At 53.5% G+C, this 18,376-nt stretch overlaps 1 protein-coding gene across 2 annotated transcripts in view; it reads left to right on the top strand.

Annotated features, from left to right (window-relative positions):
* The window catches only part of SHROOM4 (shroom family member 4), a 37,278-nt gene that overhangs the window by 16,042 nt on the left and 2,860 nt on the right, over positions 1-18,376 (top strand). For both annotated transcript variants that reach the window (XM_081896797.1, XM_081896798.1), the window contains exons 3-10: positions 3,754-3,888; positions 6,780-8,898; positions 10,077-10,141; positions 11,483-12,136; positions 13,628-13,740; positions 13,844-14,090; positions 16,523-16,706; positions 17,298-17,573. In XM_081896797.1, coding sequence (XP_081752923.1) covers positions 3,754-3,888; positions 6,780-8,898; positions 10,077-10,141; positions 11,483-12,136; positions 13,628-13,740; positions 13,844-14,090; positions 16,523-16,706; positions 17,298-17,573 — 3,793 coding nt within the window. The remainder of the gene's footprint in view (positions 1-3,753; positions 3,889-6,779; positions 8,899-10,076; positions 10,142-11,482; positions 12,137-13,627; positions 13,741-13,843; positions 14,091-16,522; positions 16,707-17,297; positions 17,574-18,376) is intronic.

Below are 18,376 nucleotides of genomic sequence, written 5' to 3'. Positions count from 1 at the left end.
GTGGATGTGCCCTTAAAATCACACACCCCTCTCTCACACCTGCTTCTGCAACTGAAGTTCCATAGGACTGGTCCAAAGCAGCCTAGATTTCATTCCCTCCATCCCCCATCAAACACCAACAATTTTTTTAGGAGTTGTAATATTTTTACATAATGATTTAAGGAATCATTAAACCCTTGGGTTTATTTTATGGGGCCAGCCAGGGCCGGCCCACCCCACCCGTGAGGCAAGGCGAGGCAACTCCCTCAGGCGGCAGGATCCACTGGAACAGCAAATCCCAATGTTGATCTTTCTTTCCCCTATTGTTCCTGATATAGATCTTCCTTTCCCCCATCTTCCCTCTCTCTTAACTAGTTTCAGAGGCGCATGTTTTTCTCTGTGAAAACCTATTTAACGCAGAAAGCAAGCTTACTCCATCTTCCATGTGACAGCTCTTTAGAAATTCATAATCTTGGTGGCCCTCCTTCGCATATCTGCCAATATCCTTTTTAAACTCTGGTGTCAGACCTTGACACAGTATTAGTGTGCCAAAACTGGACACAGGACCCCAGGTATGCTCTGACCAAGGGAAAATAGAGTGGTCTTACGATCTAGACACTCTACTTCTGTTGATGCAACCTAGAAGAGCATTAACCTTTTTGGCTGCCTGCCAATATCCTTTTCAAATTGTGGCCACTGGAACTGGACACAGGACTCCCGGTGTGGTCTGACCAAGGCAGAATAGAGCGGTATATCTTCCTCCTGAGGCCGATGACCTCACTTTTCCTGCCCTCTGTCACTACTGCTTCCTGCGTGGGGTGAGTGGAGGCGAAGGCAGGACAAGGAGGCCTGCAGCTGTTTCAGCCAGAGGAGTCCTGGGATTCCCCCTGCAGCCAGGCTAGAGTGGACTGTCTCATCTTGTGGGGCACAGTGGGGGGGGGGCAGGAGAGCTCCTCACCTCTAAGACAAAAGGATCCCCTCCTCCCCACCAGGGAATAAGGGGTGGGTGAAGAGCTACCTCAGGAACAAGGAGGGAAGAAAGATCCACATCTTCTGTCCTTGCTATCTTGCCACCTGAGGCGGCCACCTCACCTTGCCTCAAAGTTGGGCCTGCCTGCATGAGGGCCTGATGGGTGGACAGATGTTTTCTTCCCCAAGCTGACCTTTTTCCTAGATTCCCATTGCTCCACAGAGCCAGGAAGCCCTTTTGCTGTTCCTTTGCATCATTTGGGGCCTCCAACATGACCACTGCCTGCTCCATGTGCTCCCTTATCTCCCTGGACATCACTTCCTCACCACTTCCTGGCTGGAAGGGGATGGGAATGGCGTCTGGCTTGGGGAGTGCAGGAGGGGGGGGGGCGGCAGGAAACGCCTGCCCAGTAAGAAGCCCCTCCCCCTTGAGTAGGGATGGCTTGCATGTCCCGGCCCCTCAGCTGCTTATTCCCCACAGCTCCCAGCAGCGTGTGGGCTGGAGTCCTGGGGCGCTCCTTTGTCCTGCTGGACACTCACACAGGTCTCCCCACTGCCGACGAACAGGTGAGTGTTCTGTGCCTGGGTGCATGGGGCCATCCCATTTGCCACCTCCTTCTGGTGTGCCTGGTGAGTCCCTTGTCTGGAGGAGAAGGGGTGGGACGAATCCTCTCTTCCCTGTCTCCTACCCTAACTGGGGTGGGTGAAGACACCCTCGCTGCCAGGCCTGCTGTGCTGCTTTGCTCTGGTGTCTGCAGGCTCCCACTGGCGAGGCAGCTCAGCTGGCAACTCCCCACAGTATCTGCAGGTAGCGCTGGGAGAGGCTCTTACCTGAAACCCTGGAGAGCCATTGCTGCCTGTCAGTCTGGGTGGTGCTGAGCTGGATGGGGGGAGAAGGGGCTGGCCCTCCCATGAAGGCAGCTGAGGCCATGGGCTCAGGCGGCAGGATCCACGGGGGTCCTGATCTTTTTTCCTCCCACCTTGTTCCTGACGCGGATCTTCCCTGGTGTGGAGTGGGGGATACAATTTTTCTATTCGCCTCCGGTGCCAAAATGTCTTGGGCAAGCCCTGGCTCTGCCTATGGGGGCTACTTATGTTCCATTTGGGAAAGCTCCCATCCTGGCATTTTCTGGTGGCTGAAGAAGGGTGAGTCACCACCACCCTGTCCCCAAAATGAGATCTTGAGGGTTTGTGTGCTGCAAACTCCAGCTCTTCCCAGGTCAGATGTGTGAAAAGGGAGGACGGGGGGGGGGGGGCTGCTGCAGCTGTATAAAACAAGGGCGAAAGCATGGAAGACTTCCTCCCTCTGAATGACTCCTTCCTTCCCCAACCTTCCCGCTGTGTCTTTTGGGTTTTTTAAAGGAGCTACATCACTTTAGAAGAAAGGAGATTCCAACTAAACATCAGGAGGAACTTTCTGACAGCAAGAGCTGTTTGAGAGTGGGATGGAAGGTGGGGGTAGGGCTCTCCTTCCTTGGAGGTTTTTAAGCAGAGCTTGGATGGACATCTGTCCAGGATGCTTTATCTGAGATTCCTGCATTGCAGGGGGTTAGACTAGATGACCCTTGGGTCCCTTCCAGCTCTACAATTCTTTGATTAAATTGGCTCTTCCAACAGACAGGAAACATCACTTAGGCATCTTTCTGAACCATCTTCTCCCTCCCACACCCATTATACTCTTGAGAAGCAGCCCTTCCAAAGTTATAGGAATCTCTCCATCCCTGACCTATAGCTCTGCAGGGGGCTACATGGGGGTGGCAGCTAGAAAGGCTCCCAGCTCCCCATCTCTGCATGGCATCCCCCTCCCCCGCCCCCATGCTGCCTGCCAGAACGAGATCTTGCTTAATTCTGGCCAACCTGCAGACCTGCCTCACAGCACATTTTGTATAAATTCTGCAAAGCTGCATGTGGGTTGGCAGTGGAGGGGGGCTGTGCCTTGAGATGGCTTTGGGTGTGGGGGAGAAGAGATGAGGGAAAGATGGAGAGAGAGAGAGAGAGAGAGAGAGAGAGAGAGAGAGAGAGAGAGAGAGAAGAGTATCTTAGAATCCTAGAATTGTAGAGTCAGAAGGGAGCCAGGAATCTCCAGCTAAGAACCTGTGACACAAGGCTTAAAAACCTCCAAGGAAGGTGAGCCCCGTGGGAGTCTGTTCCACTGCCAAACAACTCTTACTGTCAGAAAGGTCTTCCTAAATCCATGGGATCGGGTCCTGTCCTCCAGAGCAGAAGAAAACAAGCCCTTGCAATATCTCCTCTCATATTTCCTCCCAGTCTCCTCATTTCCAGGCTAAACATCCCCAGCTCCCTTCAACCGCTCCTTATAAGGCTTTGTTTCCAGACCCTTGATCTTCTTGGCCATTGTCCTCTGCACACCTTCCAGCTTGTCCATATCCTTCTTAAGTGGTGGAGCCCAAAACTGGACATTGGACTCTAGGTGGGGTCTTACCAAGGCAGAATAGATTGAGACTAGGACTTCCTTTGACCTGGACACTCAACTTCTGGAGATGCAGCCTGGAAGAGCCTTAGCTTTCATTGCGGCTGCATCAGTCATGTTAAGCTTCACTCATGTTCAGCTTGTGATCCACCAAGACCCCTAGATCCTTTTCACATGTACTACTGGCCGGCCAGTTGTCCTCCATCTTACATTCATGCAGCTGGTTCTTCATGCTGTGTGTGTGTGTAGCCTGCCCGGCCTTCTGATGGCCCTTAAGGAGGCTTCTCAGTAGGAGCTTCTCCTGCGGTGGAGGAGGGGAGGTGTGCCTGCTGTTTCCTCTGGCTCATTTCCTCCCCCTTCGATCTGCTCCACAGGAGGGTTGTGCCTCTCATCAGGCCCCACTCATGGCACCTGGCCAAGCTCTCCGAAGTCCGGACTGAGGCTGACACCACCATGCACTTCCCGGCCGATGCCTTCAACCTCTCCTGGCACTCAGGCTGCGACCCCAGGTGAGTGGCTGCCTGACTAATAATAATAATAATAATAATAATTTATTTGTACCCCAGCCATCTGATTGGGTTGTCTCAGCCACACTGGATGGCTTCCAGCATATATAAAAACATAGTAAAACATTAGATCTTAAAAAGCTTCCCTATACAGGGCTGTCTTCAGATGTCTCATAAAAGACATATAATTACTCATCCCCTTGATGTCTGATGGGAGGGCATTCCACAGGATGGGCTTGGGCATCTGTCTGGTTTGGCAGCACCTCTCTCCCCATGGCAGCAGGGGGCGGTGGGGGCACCTGGGGCTCTTTCTCTCAGGGGGCTGACCATGGAATTATAATATTGAAGGGTTGGAATGTGATGCTCTATCCTTTGTCCAAAGATCACAGGGCAGTTTTCAGGATAAAGTTGTTGGCCCCCAACTCCTGGTAGCCTCAGCCAGGATGGCCAGTGGTCAAGGGCAATGGGCCCTATGGCCACCTGTCATGGATGCTTGAGCTGAGATTCTTGCTTTGCTGGGGGTGGATTGGATGACCCTCAGGAGTCCATTCCAACTCTACAATCCCATGATTCCATGACTTGTAGTTCAGAAACATCTGGAAAACTGATTCCCATCATCCTCAAATAGGCGGGGGCTGGTCCTTGTCTGGAAACAGAGAGCAGGAGGAGGAGGAGGGTGTGAGTTTGACTGCTCCTTACTAGTTGCACTACCCTGCTGCCACCTCCACACCCACCCACTGCCTGCTCATGGGTTGGGCTCTGGAGTTGCTGCTAGCTGACTGGCTTCTTCCCAGACCTATCCTGGGCCCTGTGGCACAATCATCCTTGCTCGGCTGTGGGACATGGCAGTGGCTTCGTGCTGAAGCTCTCCAGCCTGGCATTTCTTCCACCCCCCAATGCCTCAGATGCTTGTTTGGTTTGAGCTCATCTCCCTTCAGGAAGGGAGGCGGCTTGGGAGCCGTCCTGGCTGCTAGCAGGGAGGAGGTAATGAGTTGCAGGCCTCTTGTCTGAGTGAAGGGGGCAGGGCTGCCAACGCCCTCCAGCCTGGAGTGGGGAAGAGGGCACAAGTTGCCAAAAGGCGGGTTTTGTCGTTTCTGAATTTTCTGACGTGCTGTCAGGGCCTGCCCAAGACGTTTTGCCAAAAAAACACACCCATGCTCAGGCATGGTATTGAGGACTCCTAGACAGCCGGTGTTGGGGGACTTCAACATCCATACCAAAACAGTTGGCCCTGCAGTCACTTGGGACTTCATAGTTGCCATGACGACCATGGGGCTGCCCCAACATGTCATTGGGCAGCAAGAGGGTGATCTGAAAGTGGGTGTCATTGACATCCATCCCATGTCATAGTTAAATCACTTCCTTTTTGAAGTGTAGGCTTTCAGCACCTTCCCCCCTCTGCAGAGGTGGTGGACCTATGAGAAGGGTCTGCCCTCGGAAGCTGATGGATCCAATATATTTCCAGACAGTTCTGGTGAGAGAGTGGGTGGCACTGTGGTCTAAATCACTGAGCCTCTGGGGATTGCCAATCAGAAGGCTGGCGGTTCGAATCCCCACAATGGGGTGAGCTCCTGTTGCTTGGTCCCTGCTCCTGCCAACGTAGCAGTTCAAAAGCACGTCAAAGTGCAAGTAGATAAATAGGTAGCGCTGCAGCGGGAAGGTAAACGGCATTTCTATGCGCTCTGGTCTCCGTCATGGTGTCCCATTGTGCCAGAAGCAGTTTAGTCATGTTTGCGACATGACCCAGAAAGCTGTCTGCAGACAAACACCAGCTTCCTCGGCCTGAAAGCGAGATGAGTGCCGCAACCCCATAGTTGCCTTTGACTGGACGTAACCATCCAGGGATCCTTTACCTTCTTTACCTATTAGACAGCTCTGGGGGACTTTCTGGCTGATATGACTGATGTTCCTATCAAAGCCCTGGCTGACTTGTGCAACATCTGGATGACTTTTGGCCCATGGACACAATCACCCCTGAGCACCTTCTCAGTTTGTTTCCTCCCTGGGTGACGGCTGGAACATGACTGGAGGAAAACTCTAGTAGACTGCAGTCGAACACTGGTGAGGGCTCATCACAAAGCCTACCTTACTGGCAGTGAAGGCAGCAAAGAAGACATACTCTTCTGCTTCCATTGCATCCTCATTATGGTGTCTGGCAGAGCTTTTCTGGGTAGTATGGGGCTTCTTACAGTCTGACACAAAGGAGGTGATGGATCCAATAGTAATTCATTGAGATTTGGTTGCAAAGCATTGGATAAAACTGATTACATCTGCCAGGATCTTGACGCCACTGTTAACAGCAGATGAATCTTGAGGGGTGTCCAGAGCACAGTCTAGTCCTGTTGTGTTGGATGAGTTTCCGTTAGTAAGGCTCAAAGACATGGACAAGGTGCTAGGATCGGTCAGGGCACTCACTTTCGCTCTGGACCCTTGCTCCTCCTGGCTGATAGAAACTAGCAGGGGAGGGACAGCTGGCTGGGCCAGGGAAGTGGTTAATACCGTCTTGCGAGAGGAGGAGGTGGTGAAACCACTCAGCCAAGAAATCCTCCCTGGAGTTGAAAAAAACTAACTACTGGCTACTTTCCAGTCTCCCCTTCTTGGGGAAGGTTCTTGAGAGGGTGGTCACACACCAGATCTAGGTGCTTTTGGAGTAAACCATTTTTCTAGATTCATTTCAATAGAGGGTTTTGGTTGTGGTTTTTTGTTATGTATTTTGTGTTCCCATTTTGTGATTTTATGTTGTGAACCACCCTGTGATCTTCAAGTGAATAAATTTAATAATTAAATAAATGAAGCAGTATGCAAATATTCTTAGAAATGAATAAGAAAGGTTACTGGCAACAGGCACTTTTGTCTACAACCTCCTAATGAGGGATCCCCCCCTCTCCCCGCAGTGATCTTCCCTTGCCCTGGAACCCCCTCGCTGGCCACTGCAGCACAGACAAGAGCAGCTCCCTTGGGAGCATGGAAAGCTTGGACCAGGGTGGCCAGACATACTACGAGGGCAGCCTCTCTCCCATTGACCAGACCATGTACCAGAACAAGCGGGACTCTGCCTACAGCTCCTTCTCGGCCAGCTCCAACGCCTCCGACTCTGCCCTGCGGCCCGAGGACGGCGGTGGCCCCGAAGGCCTCCCACCAGACCCCCGTTACCTGCAGACCAGTGGCGAAGCTGTGGCAGCGGTGGGCCTGCACACCTTGCCCAGCCGGCCTGCCCCTGGTGCCAGGACAGCCCCCTGCCTTCAGGACAGTCACTTCCCCAGCTCTACTAGAGCTGTTGTGTCCACCCCTCCTCAGCCGCCAGTCAGGCAGGACAGCCTGCGAGCCTATAACCTGCCCCCAAGCAACACAGAAGGCCGTCGGAAGGACTCCCCTCGCCTCAAGGCCCGCTGGACCTCGGACACGCTCCTCTCTGTGCGAGGCAGGGACCCCGAGCTGGGCAAGGAGTCACCCACAGAGCATTACTACTTGCTGAGTTCTCATGCTGACCAGCCCACCCCCATGGAGAAGGAAGCCCAGAGTGCCAGCTCCCTTCCGGTTGAGCAGAGCAGTGGGGAACACCCCTTGGGCAAGCCTCACACAGGCAGCCAGGACCCCTCTGTGACCAAGCCAGGCAGCCCCGAGGGTGCCTGCCAGCCCCACTGGAAGGCCTGCTGGGCTGGAGCACTGAGCCATCGTCACAGTGCCCCAGAACACCTGCTGGCGGCTCAGCTGCAGGCTCTGCACCTCTCCTGCCCCCAGGAGGGCTCTCACTGGACTGTGTCTCCGCTGCATGTGGAGCAAAGGAGCAACCCAGGGGCCCAGCAGAGTCAGGGCTCCCCCAGAAAGGCGCAAAGCCCCTGTTCTGAAAGCAGCTGCTGCCACATGGGGCCAGAGCGACCCAGGAGTGCCTCTGTCGAACTGGCATCCTCCCCGCATCTGCAGCCCACTGGAGATGCCAGCACAGGCCTGAAGGAGGCACCCAGCATGGACACATCGGCAGAGGTGGGGCAGGAGGAGGAAGGGAGCATCGTGGGCACCAGGAAGGGGGGCTCGTCTCAGCACCGCTCAGCCCATGTGCGCCGGCGCAGCGACCGCTTTGCCACCAACTTGCGGAACGAGATCCAGTGGCGCAAAGCACAGCTGCAAAAGGCGAAGGGCTCCACTCCACTGTTGGAGGAGGGGGAGTCCAACCAGGAGGCAGGGGAGCCCCCCGGCAGCCCCCCTGTCCCTCCTTCCCTGCCCCACTCTCCTCCGCCTCCCATGCCCAAGGGCCGGCCTCCTGGCTTGACCCAGCATAGAGCGCTACTTCCCAGGCGCTGGGGCTCTGAGCTGAGTGTCTTTGCAGCAGAAAGTGGTTTCCCCAGCCCCAGGAAGCCCCAGGGAGCTCTTCCACCTGGAGGAAGTCAAGGGGGCCGCTGGAGGTGGTCACCAGAGCGCAAGCTGCAGCCCCACCATCAGAGCCAGCAGGTGGCTGATTCTGGGAGCCCCTTGCCGCCCCCTGAGGACTCCGGCCTCCTGCCTTTTGCTGACCGGAGGAAGTTCTTTGAGGAGACAAGCAAGCCGCTGTCCTCTGGGGGCTTCAGCTGCCAGAACAACAGGCCAGCGGGGGTACCCCTCCCCAGGATGGTGGACCAGGACTCCTTCCAGCCAGCCAGCTCCGAGCGCAGGGACCAGCGCCGCCACTCTGTGGACCAGCCCTACAGGCTCCTGCAGCCCCCGCCACCCCACACCTACCAAGACTTCCTTCCAGAGGTGCCTGCCTTTTGCAAGCCATTGACCCAGTGTGAGGAAGACTGTGATCACTGGCGCCCCCTTCCCTGCTCACGTGCTGCCCGGGAAGGCTGTGCTTGCTGCTATGGGGATCGGTGCCCCACAGCTCATCACAGGAACATGCCGGCAGCATCTGGCCACTGGGCCCACCACTGCCACTCGCACGCCTGGAATCGCTGCCGCAGCTGCTGCTGCTGCCCAGCCCAGCACAAGTTCTTGGAGGAGGGGGGACCGTGGCATGCGAGGAAGACCTTTCTAGCGGTAAGAGGGTGTGGGTGTGGGAGGGGTCTGTTGCAGGACTGGGAGAGGATGTGGGTCAGGTGCTGCTCATCCAAGGGTCTTGGAACTAGCCAGCCTCCCAAAAAGGCTCACTGTGCAAGGAACAAGTCATAGAATCATAGAATGATTTGGAAGGGACTCTGAGGATCTAGTCCAACCCTTGGGAAGGCAGGAATCTCCACTCAGGCATCCATAGCAGATGGCCTTCCAATCTCCCAAGGGAATCTCTTCCACTGTGAAAGGGCTGTTCCTGGCAGAAAGTTCTTCCTGGAGTTTAGTTGCAATCTCCTTTCTTGTAACTTAAAGCCATAGGTTAGTGCCCTCTCCTCGAGCAGGAGAAGATAAGATATAGATACCTCCTCTTTTCCAAGCTAAACATCCCCAGCTCCTTCAAAGGCTCCTCATCAGGTTTGGTTTCCAGACCCTTGACCATCTTGGCTGCCCTTCTCTGCACATTCTCCAGCTAGTCAGTATCTTTAAATTGTGGCACCCAGAACTGGACATGGGTCTCTAGGTGGTTTCCCTCCAAGGCAGAATAGAGTGGTATGGTACTTTTACCCTAACCCTAACCCTATGATTCTATATGTATGCTTTAGTTGAGTTCCTGCATTTGCAGGAGATTGGATTAGATGACCCTTGGGATCCCTTCCAACTCTATGCTTTTATTATATGGACACTGTGCATGTGAAAAGGATATTGGGGTCTTAGAGGACCACAAACTTCATGTGAGTCAACAGTATGGTGCAGCAGCAGCAGCAGCAAAAAAATAAATAAAATAAAATTAAAATAATAGCTAATGCTAGTCTGGGCTGCATCAACAGAGGTCTCATATCAAGGTGAAGGGCAGTCATAGGACTACTCCCTTGGTCAGCCATTCCAAGGAGAGTCTTCATCATTGCCTGGTGGATTCCAGACCTCCCCAAGGGCTGGCTCAAGACATTTTGGCACCCGAGGCAGACCCGAGATTTGGGCCTACCTCTGTTTCAGGGAAGAAGAGAGGGAAGATTGACATCAGGGGGGAAAGTGTGGGGAGAGAAAGTTTGGCTTTGGGATCTGTTGCTCCTGACGATACTGCAGCCCGAGGCAGTTGCCTCACCTTGCTTCATGGGTGGGCTGGCCCTTCGTGCCACCACCCTCAGCCTCTGTTCCTTTTTTTCCAGGACTTTTCCTTGGGTGAGTGGGAGCCTCCTGCACCCAGCAGGAAGACGATGAGCCCGTCCATGAGGTAGGCAGGGGGTGCCTGGGGTGGGCAAGGAATGCTAGATGTTTGTGCCCACAGATGGGTGGGGTGGGGAAGCAGGAAAAACGGCAACGTGGCACAGCAGTTCCTGATTCACTTGATGTCCCCAGGTGTCTGTGAGGTGCTCCTGCTGGGGGCCCCTCCTCGCAAGATGCTAGGCCCTTCTCCATCATCGGCACTCACCCCAAACTGCATGAGGCTCTAAGGCTGGCATAGGCCCACATAGGGAACTCTTGTAGGCTGGAGCAACAGAAGAGCCATTCCTTCCCACCTCTGCTAAGTCCTGTGTGTTTGCTGCTGGGGCTGGACCCATTCCATCTTGCTCTAGGGAGAGGCGCCACTTCCTCAAGGCACCCTTGGCATTCATCACAACCAAGATCAATGAGGACCTTTCTTTGAAGGCCCAGCACCACCCACCAGCAACCTCAGGAGGAATGGGAACTGAGCATTGAAACAACCAGAGCCAGGAATGTGGCACACGAACCAGCTGGGGCAGGGTGGAGAGGGCAAACTGGCCCAACCTTCCTTCTGACTGAAGGGGTTTGCCCCATGGCTGTAGCAACCCAGGAAGGTGGGAGAGAGCAACGCACCCTTGCTGGCCTTTTGGAAGCCCACTTCCTGTCAGAAGCTTCTTCCCGAGATGCTGAGGCAGAACTGGTGTTAACACAAGGGATGGGGTATGTGCATGCGGGGGGGGGGGGTTTGCCTTCCCTAGTGCCATTCTGTGGTTCGCCTCAGGTGTCAGAATGCCTTGGGCTGGTCCTGTCTGCAGAGGCTGCTGCCACTCACTTCCAAGTGTCCCGATTTTCCAGGGACAGTCCTGGAATGATGGAAGCCATCCCAGTTTCTGACTTGATCTTGGAATGCTTTTATTTTCCCTTTTCCTTCCCTCCACATCTCGGAGAACAGTTAAAAGTGGTGTCTGTGTGTAGGGGCAAAACAGAATCCTGTTTATCCTGAAAATAAAATTCCAGCACCAAATGAAGGAAATGGTGATGTGTCATACGAAGCCCTTCTTATAGTTTTGAAGGAAAATATCAACAATCCACTTCTTCAGCAGCAGCCATTTCTCAAGAAAGGCATGGTGCATTTATTCCTTTATTGTGAAGAGAGCCTTTCCCTGTCTGCTCAGAAGTATGTCCCATTGTATTCAATGTAGGTTCAGCAGGGAGGTTGTAATTTGGCTCAAGGTGACAGATACAAACTTGTATATGACTTCTGTGGGAACTCAGACGGGGAAAAGATGGGGAATAGGATGTCCCTATTTTCGCCAGAGAAATGTTGGTGGGTATGCTGCAGGTTGCTCTTCTTTCACTCTCCTTGCAGTGAACTCGCACAACACAAGGTGGGCTTTGCGAGGGTCAGCCCCTTCTGGACCTGCTCAGAGGCCTCCGAGGCAGAATGGCACCCTTCCTGCCACGCTGGGCCCACTCACAGCCTCTCCTGGGACGGCAAGAGGCCTGGGCGAGCAGCAGAGAACCTGGCCTACAAAGAGGACCCTGCCACCCCTCACAGACACCCCCTGCGCGAAAGGGCCTACTCAGAGAGCCACCTCTGTGCAGAGCAGGCCGGTGCTTCTGGGAGGGAGAGACGAGAAGCCCCTCTGGCCAAGCTGGAGGAGGGGGCCCGGCTGGAGTCTCCCCGGGCAGCCAAGCAAAAGGGCCTGCCCCCTCCACGGCCCCCACCACCAAACTGGGAGAAATACCGCCCCAGCTGTGCCTCCCACAGCCATCTGCTTCCCCCCAAGGCTGGCCCACACCCTCACCTGGAAGAAGCCTGTGCCCACAGCCAGAGCAGCAGCGAGGTGGCAAGGCAGCGGTCTCAGAGCCTGCCTCTGGAGCAGCTGCGGGGGGAGGCCGGCCAGCAGCTCAGCCCCAGGCCTCAGGAAGCCCCCCACTCCCCCTACCACTACAACAGTTCGCCACTCCGAACCCCAGAGTGGGCAGTGCCAGATGGGAGCAGCCAGAGTGGGTCATCCAGGCAAGTAGTTCATTGCTTTCTGCCTCTTGGGGCTCATAGGTTGTGGGCATGGGATGGGGGTGGTGGTCTGTACAGAGGGGCAGGGAAGTAGGGAAGGTGGTTTCAGGAGGGACTAGCTGGGCAGGAGAGAGCAGGATCAGTGCCTAGGCCTCTTCATACTGACGACTCAAAGGACAGGTGGAGGTTTCTACACAGAGGTTGGATAGTCATCTTTCCTGCATGCTTTAGCTGAGATTCCTGCCTTGCAGGGGGTTGGACTAGATGGCCCTTGAGTCTGTGCCCCCTTTTAAGCTTAGCCTGAACTCCATCCAGCCTGTAGCAAGAGACTTTACAGTGAGTGGACTTGTTGGGGCGGGGGCAGAAAGCAGCAAGAGGGTCAGACTGTGGTGCAGAAGAGGAGGAATCTCATGGCAAGTAACTTCATGTGGGCTAGTAGTGTGGAGTTGTTTTTCCAAAAGGAAGGATGGGGACATGGTGGCAGGACTTGCCCAACTATGAGGTGGACTGAGACATCTGCCTCAGGTGGCAGCATCTCAAGGGGCAGCTGGAGAAGCAAGGGAATGTGGTGGGGGTCAGCTGCTGATGAGATCTTGTGAAGTTTTGCCACTGCTGCCACTTCTTCTCACATCTCTGAAGCTGCTGTGGGTGACACTCGACCTGACCGCTGCTGGAGAAGTGGTATGTGTGAGATACATGTGCGAGAAGTTGCTTCTTCTCCTCACTTCTCCCGTGGCAGGAGGGTGCTCCACCAAAGAAGCAAGAAGAGGCACCAGCTGTGTCTGTGTTCAGGTGAGATTTTGTGGACCTCTCCCCAAATCTTGCCTGAACCCAGAAGCTGTGAGCAGGGGAGGGTGGGCCCAGATGTTGCCAGGCTTCAACTCTTATCATCTTGCCATCTTATCAGGAGGTCCAGTTCCACACAATATAGGGATCAGGGCTATAGGTGCAGGAATTGGCAGGTGGATGGCTGGTGGTTAAGGGCAATAAGTTTAAAAAGAACAAAAAACTATTGTAGTATAAGGTTAATGGTAAGGAATGGAATGTGAATTAGAAATAATCAGGGAAATAATGCAGCAACAAGGAGGACCTTGGACACATCATGAATGGAGTGCAGGAAACCAATTTTCTGAAAATTTGTATTAAATTTGTTTTCATGTGGCTGATTTGGTAAAAATTTGGAAAATCAACAAAAATGACTTAGGGGCATATCTCCTTTGGCATTGCCTCCCCTTAAATATGAGACAGGTGCCATCCCTGAGGTCTTCCCAGCACCTGGAACTTTCCTATTCCAAAAAGCCTCTTCACTGGAATTACTTTTAAGGTGTTTTATTGCTTGCTGCCCTGTGCTCCTTCAGTAGCCTCAGCTTTTGTAGCTGGAGTCAGTCCGGGGCCTTCCCTCCCAGGCCAGCAAGAAAAAGGTAGAAAAACCACTGAGCTTGAAGCCATTTAACCTGTCTTTAACTGGGTGTCTGGTGGGTTTTGTGCTTAAAGGCCTGCATGTTCCCCGGAGGAAGCAGCAACACCCAGGCCCCTGTGGGAAAAGGGGAAGGATGGATCAGCCAGCAGGACCCCTGAGCCGGTGTCAGCCAGCCCCTCCAGCCTTGGTGAGTTCTGCTTCCGCTCTGCAGGTACCCTGCCTCTTGTCTCTCCAGCAATGCTGCCGTCTGAAAGAGCTTCTCTCTCTTTCTCTCTCTTCCCCCTTCACAGCCTCCAAGGAGCTAGAGGGGGTTGAAGGAGATGCCTGCTGCCCAGGTACAGTGGGTTCAGTGCACCGCTTCCACCTGAACTCGGAAGAGCTGATGAGGGACGTGGCAGGCAGGGACCGCTCCCTGGCTGGAGTGCTCAGCCCCACCCTGGGTCTGGTGACGGCAGTGGAAATGATGGGGGGCCTCTTCTCCTCCAGTGAGGGTGCTGTGTGCCCCCCTCAGACTGGTGCCGTGGGACTCTCAGCCAGGTAGGCATACCAGCTGCAATGGCATCCCCCAAAACTCTTGGTATGTAGGGCAGCAAGATGTGGGGGCCGGGGCGGGGGCTATGTGGGCCCTTGGCACAGAGCATCCTTCCCCTGCCAGGAGCCCTCCTGGGCCCACCAGCCTCATCCAGCATAGAACCATAGAATGGTAGAGTTGGAAGGGACCACGAGGGTCATCTAGTCCAACCTTAGTCCAATGAGGAATCTTTTGCCCAACGTGGGGCTCGAACCCACGTCCCTGAGATTAAGACCATCTGAGCCGTGGTCAGGAGGGGGTAATGGGAACTGAAGTCCATTAACATCTGGAGGACAACCAGGTGGGGAACGGATGGCTCTGAGCCTTGAGGAAGGACCAGGGTGTGGGGGACCCACATTCAGACCCCCACTAAGCCATGCAGCTCCCTTTTTCTCAGTCTGTCCCACCTCACAGGATTGCCGTGAGGATCAGTTGTGGGAGGGGAAGAAAGTAGTGCAAACCACCATCCAAGGGTAGGAGACTAATGTATAGGAAGAGCCTCAGCCTCTGGGTGGGTGTGAGCCTGGGGTCTCCCTGGAGGTGCCCCTCCTGCTGATGCCCCTCTTGGGACACCTCATTGCTGCCTGTGACTCCCACGTATCCCCCACCCCCACCACAGTTGCTGTTTTATTGTAAATATATTGAGAATTCATAGAGTAGTAGGATTTGTAGAGTTTGAAGGGGCTTACAATGATACATTGCATATGTATCATTTACAATGATATCAATGCATGATAGAATAAGGGCTTAAGGGCAGCTTATTTTTTATACTTCTGTCAGCCAATAGCTGCATGACTTATAAGATGGTTCTAATTCGTCACCATGACTTTGCTTGTATGCCAGTCACACACAATGCTCAAAGTGATTTAACAAGAAGGGAACAGCAATTCAGCAGTAGTTCAGAAGTGGAAACGAAAAGTACACCTGTTGACCACCTGAAAATCTTTAGCCTACCCATTATAAGCATTTATTTAAGTTACAAAATAGTTAAAGAGACCAAACTCTCTCTCTTACACACATGCATGCATGGAGATGAGCAGTACTGCCAGTACTATCCAGACTTCCTTTTGTGCTGCGTTTCTAAGTACAAGTTTGCACACTAAAGCACCATGTCTGAACCTTTCTGCCCCGGGCTTTTCCCACAAAAGCCCCCTCTTTCCCGCCGAATTGAAGCAAATGGCAATTCACAGAAAACCCAAATGGCTGTTTGTTCTGATTTGGAATTATAGAGTAGGTTCTCATGGAAAGTGCAGGGCAAAAGGCAAGTGTGGATGAACCCTAAGGCCTCATAACGTCTTCCAAAGCTGGAAATTATGCATTGGACAAAGGGCTACTGTTTAGAACCCCAAAGGGCTCCAAAAGCATTCTGCTGACCTCCCTCTTCTGTCTTCTTCCCCTGAAAGATGTTCAGTTTTGCAGGTTTTGATGCCCCCCACTTCAACGTGGCATAACCTGCCCTTCCAGTATTTTTCATGTGTAGCGTCTTGCCATCAGTTTTCTGTATACATTGATGCATACGCTTATTTGTATGCCACCTTCCCATAGTCCAAACCACGCTCAAGGCAGCTCACATTATAAAACACATAACTACAACATGACATAGGTAGTCATAAACAATAAATCAGGGGTCGGCAACCTAAGGCCCATGGGCTGGTAGCAACCCACGAGGCTTGTCTAACCAGCCCATGGCGACTCCTGCCACCGTCACCCCTTGCTGCCCGTTGTTACTGGTGCGGCGCAGCGTGGCACAGGGATTGCCTTCCGGGTTGATGGTGCCTGCGTGCAGGCACACGGGCAGTCCTCCGACCTGAATGTGTGCCGGAAATATCGTGTGCGCCCGTGGGTGGGACGGAGAAGTGCCCATGTGCATGCACACATGCTATTTCCGGTGCACTTCTGGGTCAGAGGAGTGCTGGAAATAGCGTGTGCGCACGGGTGCTCCTCCGACCCGGAAGAGCGAGCATGCGCACACATTCTGGTCCATCCTCCGGTGGATGGAGCATTGACCTGCCCATTCTTCGATAAGGTTGCCGACCTCTGCAATAAATGAAACACCAAAAAATGGTTGTGTATTGTGTAATGATTGAACACCATCCACATATATCATAACAAGCTCTAAAATAAAAACACAGGAAATTAGTATCAACCACAGCAACAACACACCCCAACAAAACTCCCAAACATTACCCCAGCCCAGGAGTCTTTTCGGCAGCCTCAGCTTTTGTAGCTGGAGTCAGTCCAGACACTGCCTTTCCAGGCCAGGTGGGAAAGACCTGCAAGGCAGGAGCAGGTTTTCCAAGACTCACAGCCAAGATGGTCACGTGAAGGCAGACAGTGTTGCCTTGGCCTCCTCTGCATTTTGGAGCCATCCCTCCCACAATGCTCTTTGTTGGTATAGGCAACCCAGCCAACCTGTCTCCCCAACCTGTGGAGGAGCTGCCAGCCCCACCTCCTCCTGCTCTGCCTACTATAACCTGTCAGCCGGCAAGGCTGAGCTACTGAACAAGATGAAGGAGTTGCCTGAGGGGGCTGGAGCCTGTTCGGAGGAGGAAGAGGTGGACCACGACTTGGCCAGGAAGAAGGTGAGCCGGTGGGAGGTGGGCTTTTCCACTTCAGTCTCCAGGCCCTGCACAGCTGCTTGGGGATTAGTGGGCAGACTTGTTTAGCTCTTTGAGTCAAAGTTAGCCCCAGTGAGTGGCTCCTGTATTTTGGGGGGTGGGATGGGGGCTGGAAAAGTTGAGTTGGGAACTTGGACCATCACTGTTCATCACTAGGACAGTGTGTGCTTGCTGCGAAACAATTGCAGTTCTGCACAAACAGAGCCCAAGCCCTGTACTGTCCAAAGCTGAACCCTGCAAATGGATGGAATTCACTGGTATAATCTGCTTGTACCAGTTGCTACTGGCCATGATGGCTCTCTGGCACCTCCACGTCCCAGAGCAGTGTGCCTCTGAGGTGACCCCCAGTTGCTGGGAATCACAGATGGGGAGAGTGCTACTGCTAGGCTCCTGATCTTCTTTTGGGCTTCCCCCATTTATTGGATACTGGTTGGCCAGAATGCTGGGCTACATGGGTCCCCTTTGGCCTGATTCTGCTACAGTCAGTCTCTTCCCGTGGCACTTGTCCCCGCCTAACTAACCTCTCACCCCAACTACAATCTCTCCTGCCTCCAGGTGCAGCTGATTGAGAGCATCAGTCGGAAGCTGGGGGTGCTGCAGGAGGCTCAGCGGGGCTTGCATGATGACATGAATGCCAACATGGTGCTGGGCAGAGAGGTGGAGAACCATGTCAAGGGGGTCTGCAAGCCCCATGAATACGAGAAGTTCCGCCTCTTCATCGGAGACCTGGAGAAGGTGGTCAACCTCCTGTTGTCCCTCTCAGGGCGGCTGGCAAGGGTGGAGAATGCCCTCAGCAGCCTGGACTTGGATGCCACTGCAGAAGAGGAGAAGGTACAGAGCAGGTGGGGTGGGGTGGGCGACCTCTGGAAATGCAGCTCTGAAAGGCCTCTCTCTCCCGTTTGGGAGCTCCTTGTCCCCAGACCAAGATGTTTGCTGCCTCCTCTTCATCCCCACCTCTATTTTGCCTTAGACCACATCTGGAGTCCAATTCTGGTCACCACAATCCTTATATTGACATGCTGGAACATGTGCAGAGGAGGGCAACCAAGGTGATCAAGGGTCTGGAAACCAAGCCTGATGGGGAACAGCAGAGGAAGTTGAGCATGGATAAAATGAGAGTGAGAGAGTTGAGAGGAGATATCCTGTCCCATGGAAGATGGAGCAAGCTTGTTTTCTCCTGCTCTGGAGGGCAGGACCCGATCCCATTGTAGGAAAGTAGATTCTGACTAAACACCAGGAAGACCTTTCTGATAGTATGAGATGTTAAAAACCTCCAAGGAAGGAAAGTTTACCACCTCCTGAGGGAGTCTGTTCCACTGTTGAACAGCTCTTACTGTCAGAAAGTTTTCCCTGATGTTTAGTTGGAATCACCTTTCATGTAACTTCTTGAAGCCAGTGCTTTGGGTCCTCCCCTCTAGAGCAGGAGGAAACAACCTCACTCCACCCTCCACGTGACAGTCCTTTAGATATATGAAAAGTGCTATCATATCTCCTCTCAGTTTTCCAAGCTAAACATACCGAACTGCCTCAGCTGCTCCTTATAAGGCTCAGTTTCCAGACCCTGTATCATCTTGGTCACCTTCCTCAGCACCCGGTCTGGCTTGTCAACATCCTTCTTAAATTGTGGCACCCAG

Source organism: Podarcis melisellensis, assembly GCF_964234715.1.
Source record: "Podarcis melisellensis genome assembly, chromosome: Z".
In the NCBI taxonomy this organism is placed as follows: domain Eukaryota; kingdom Metazoa; phylum Chordata; class Lepidosauria; order Squamata; family Lacertidae; genus Podarcis; species Podarcis melisellensis.
Note: the sequence above shows the minus strand (reverse complement) of the source record. Positions and strands in the feature narration are given on the sequence as shown.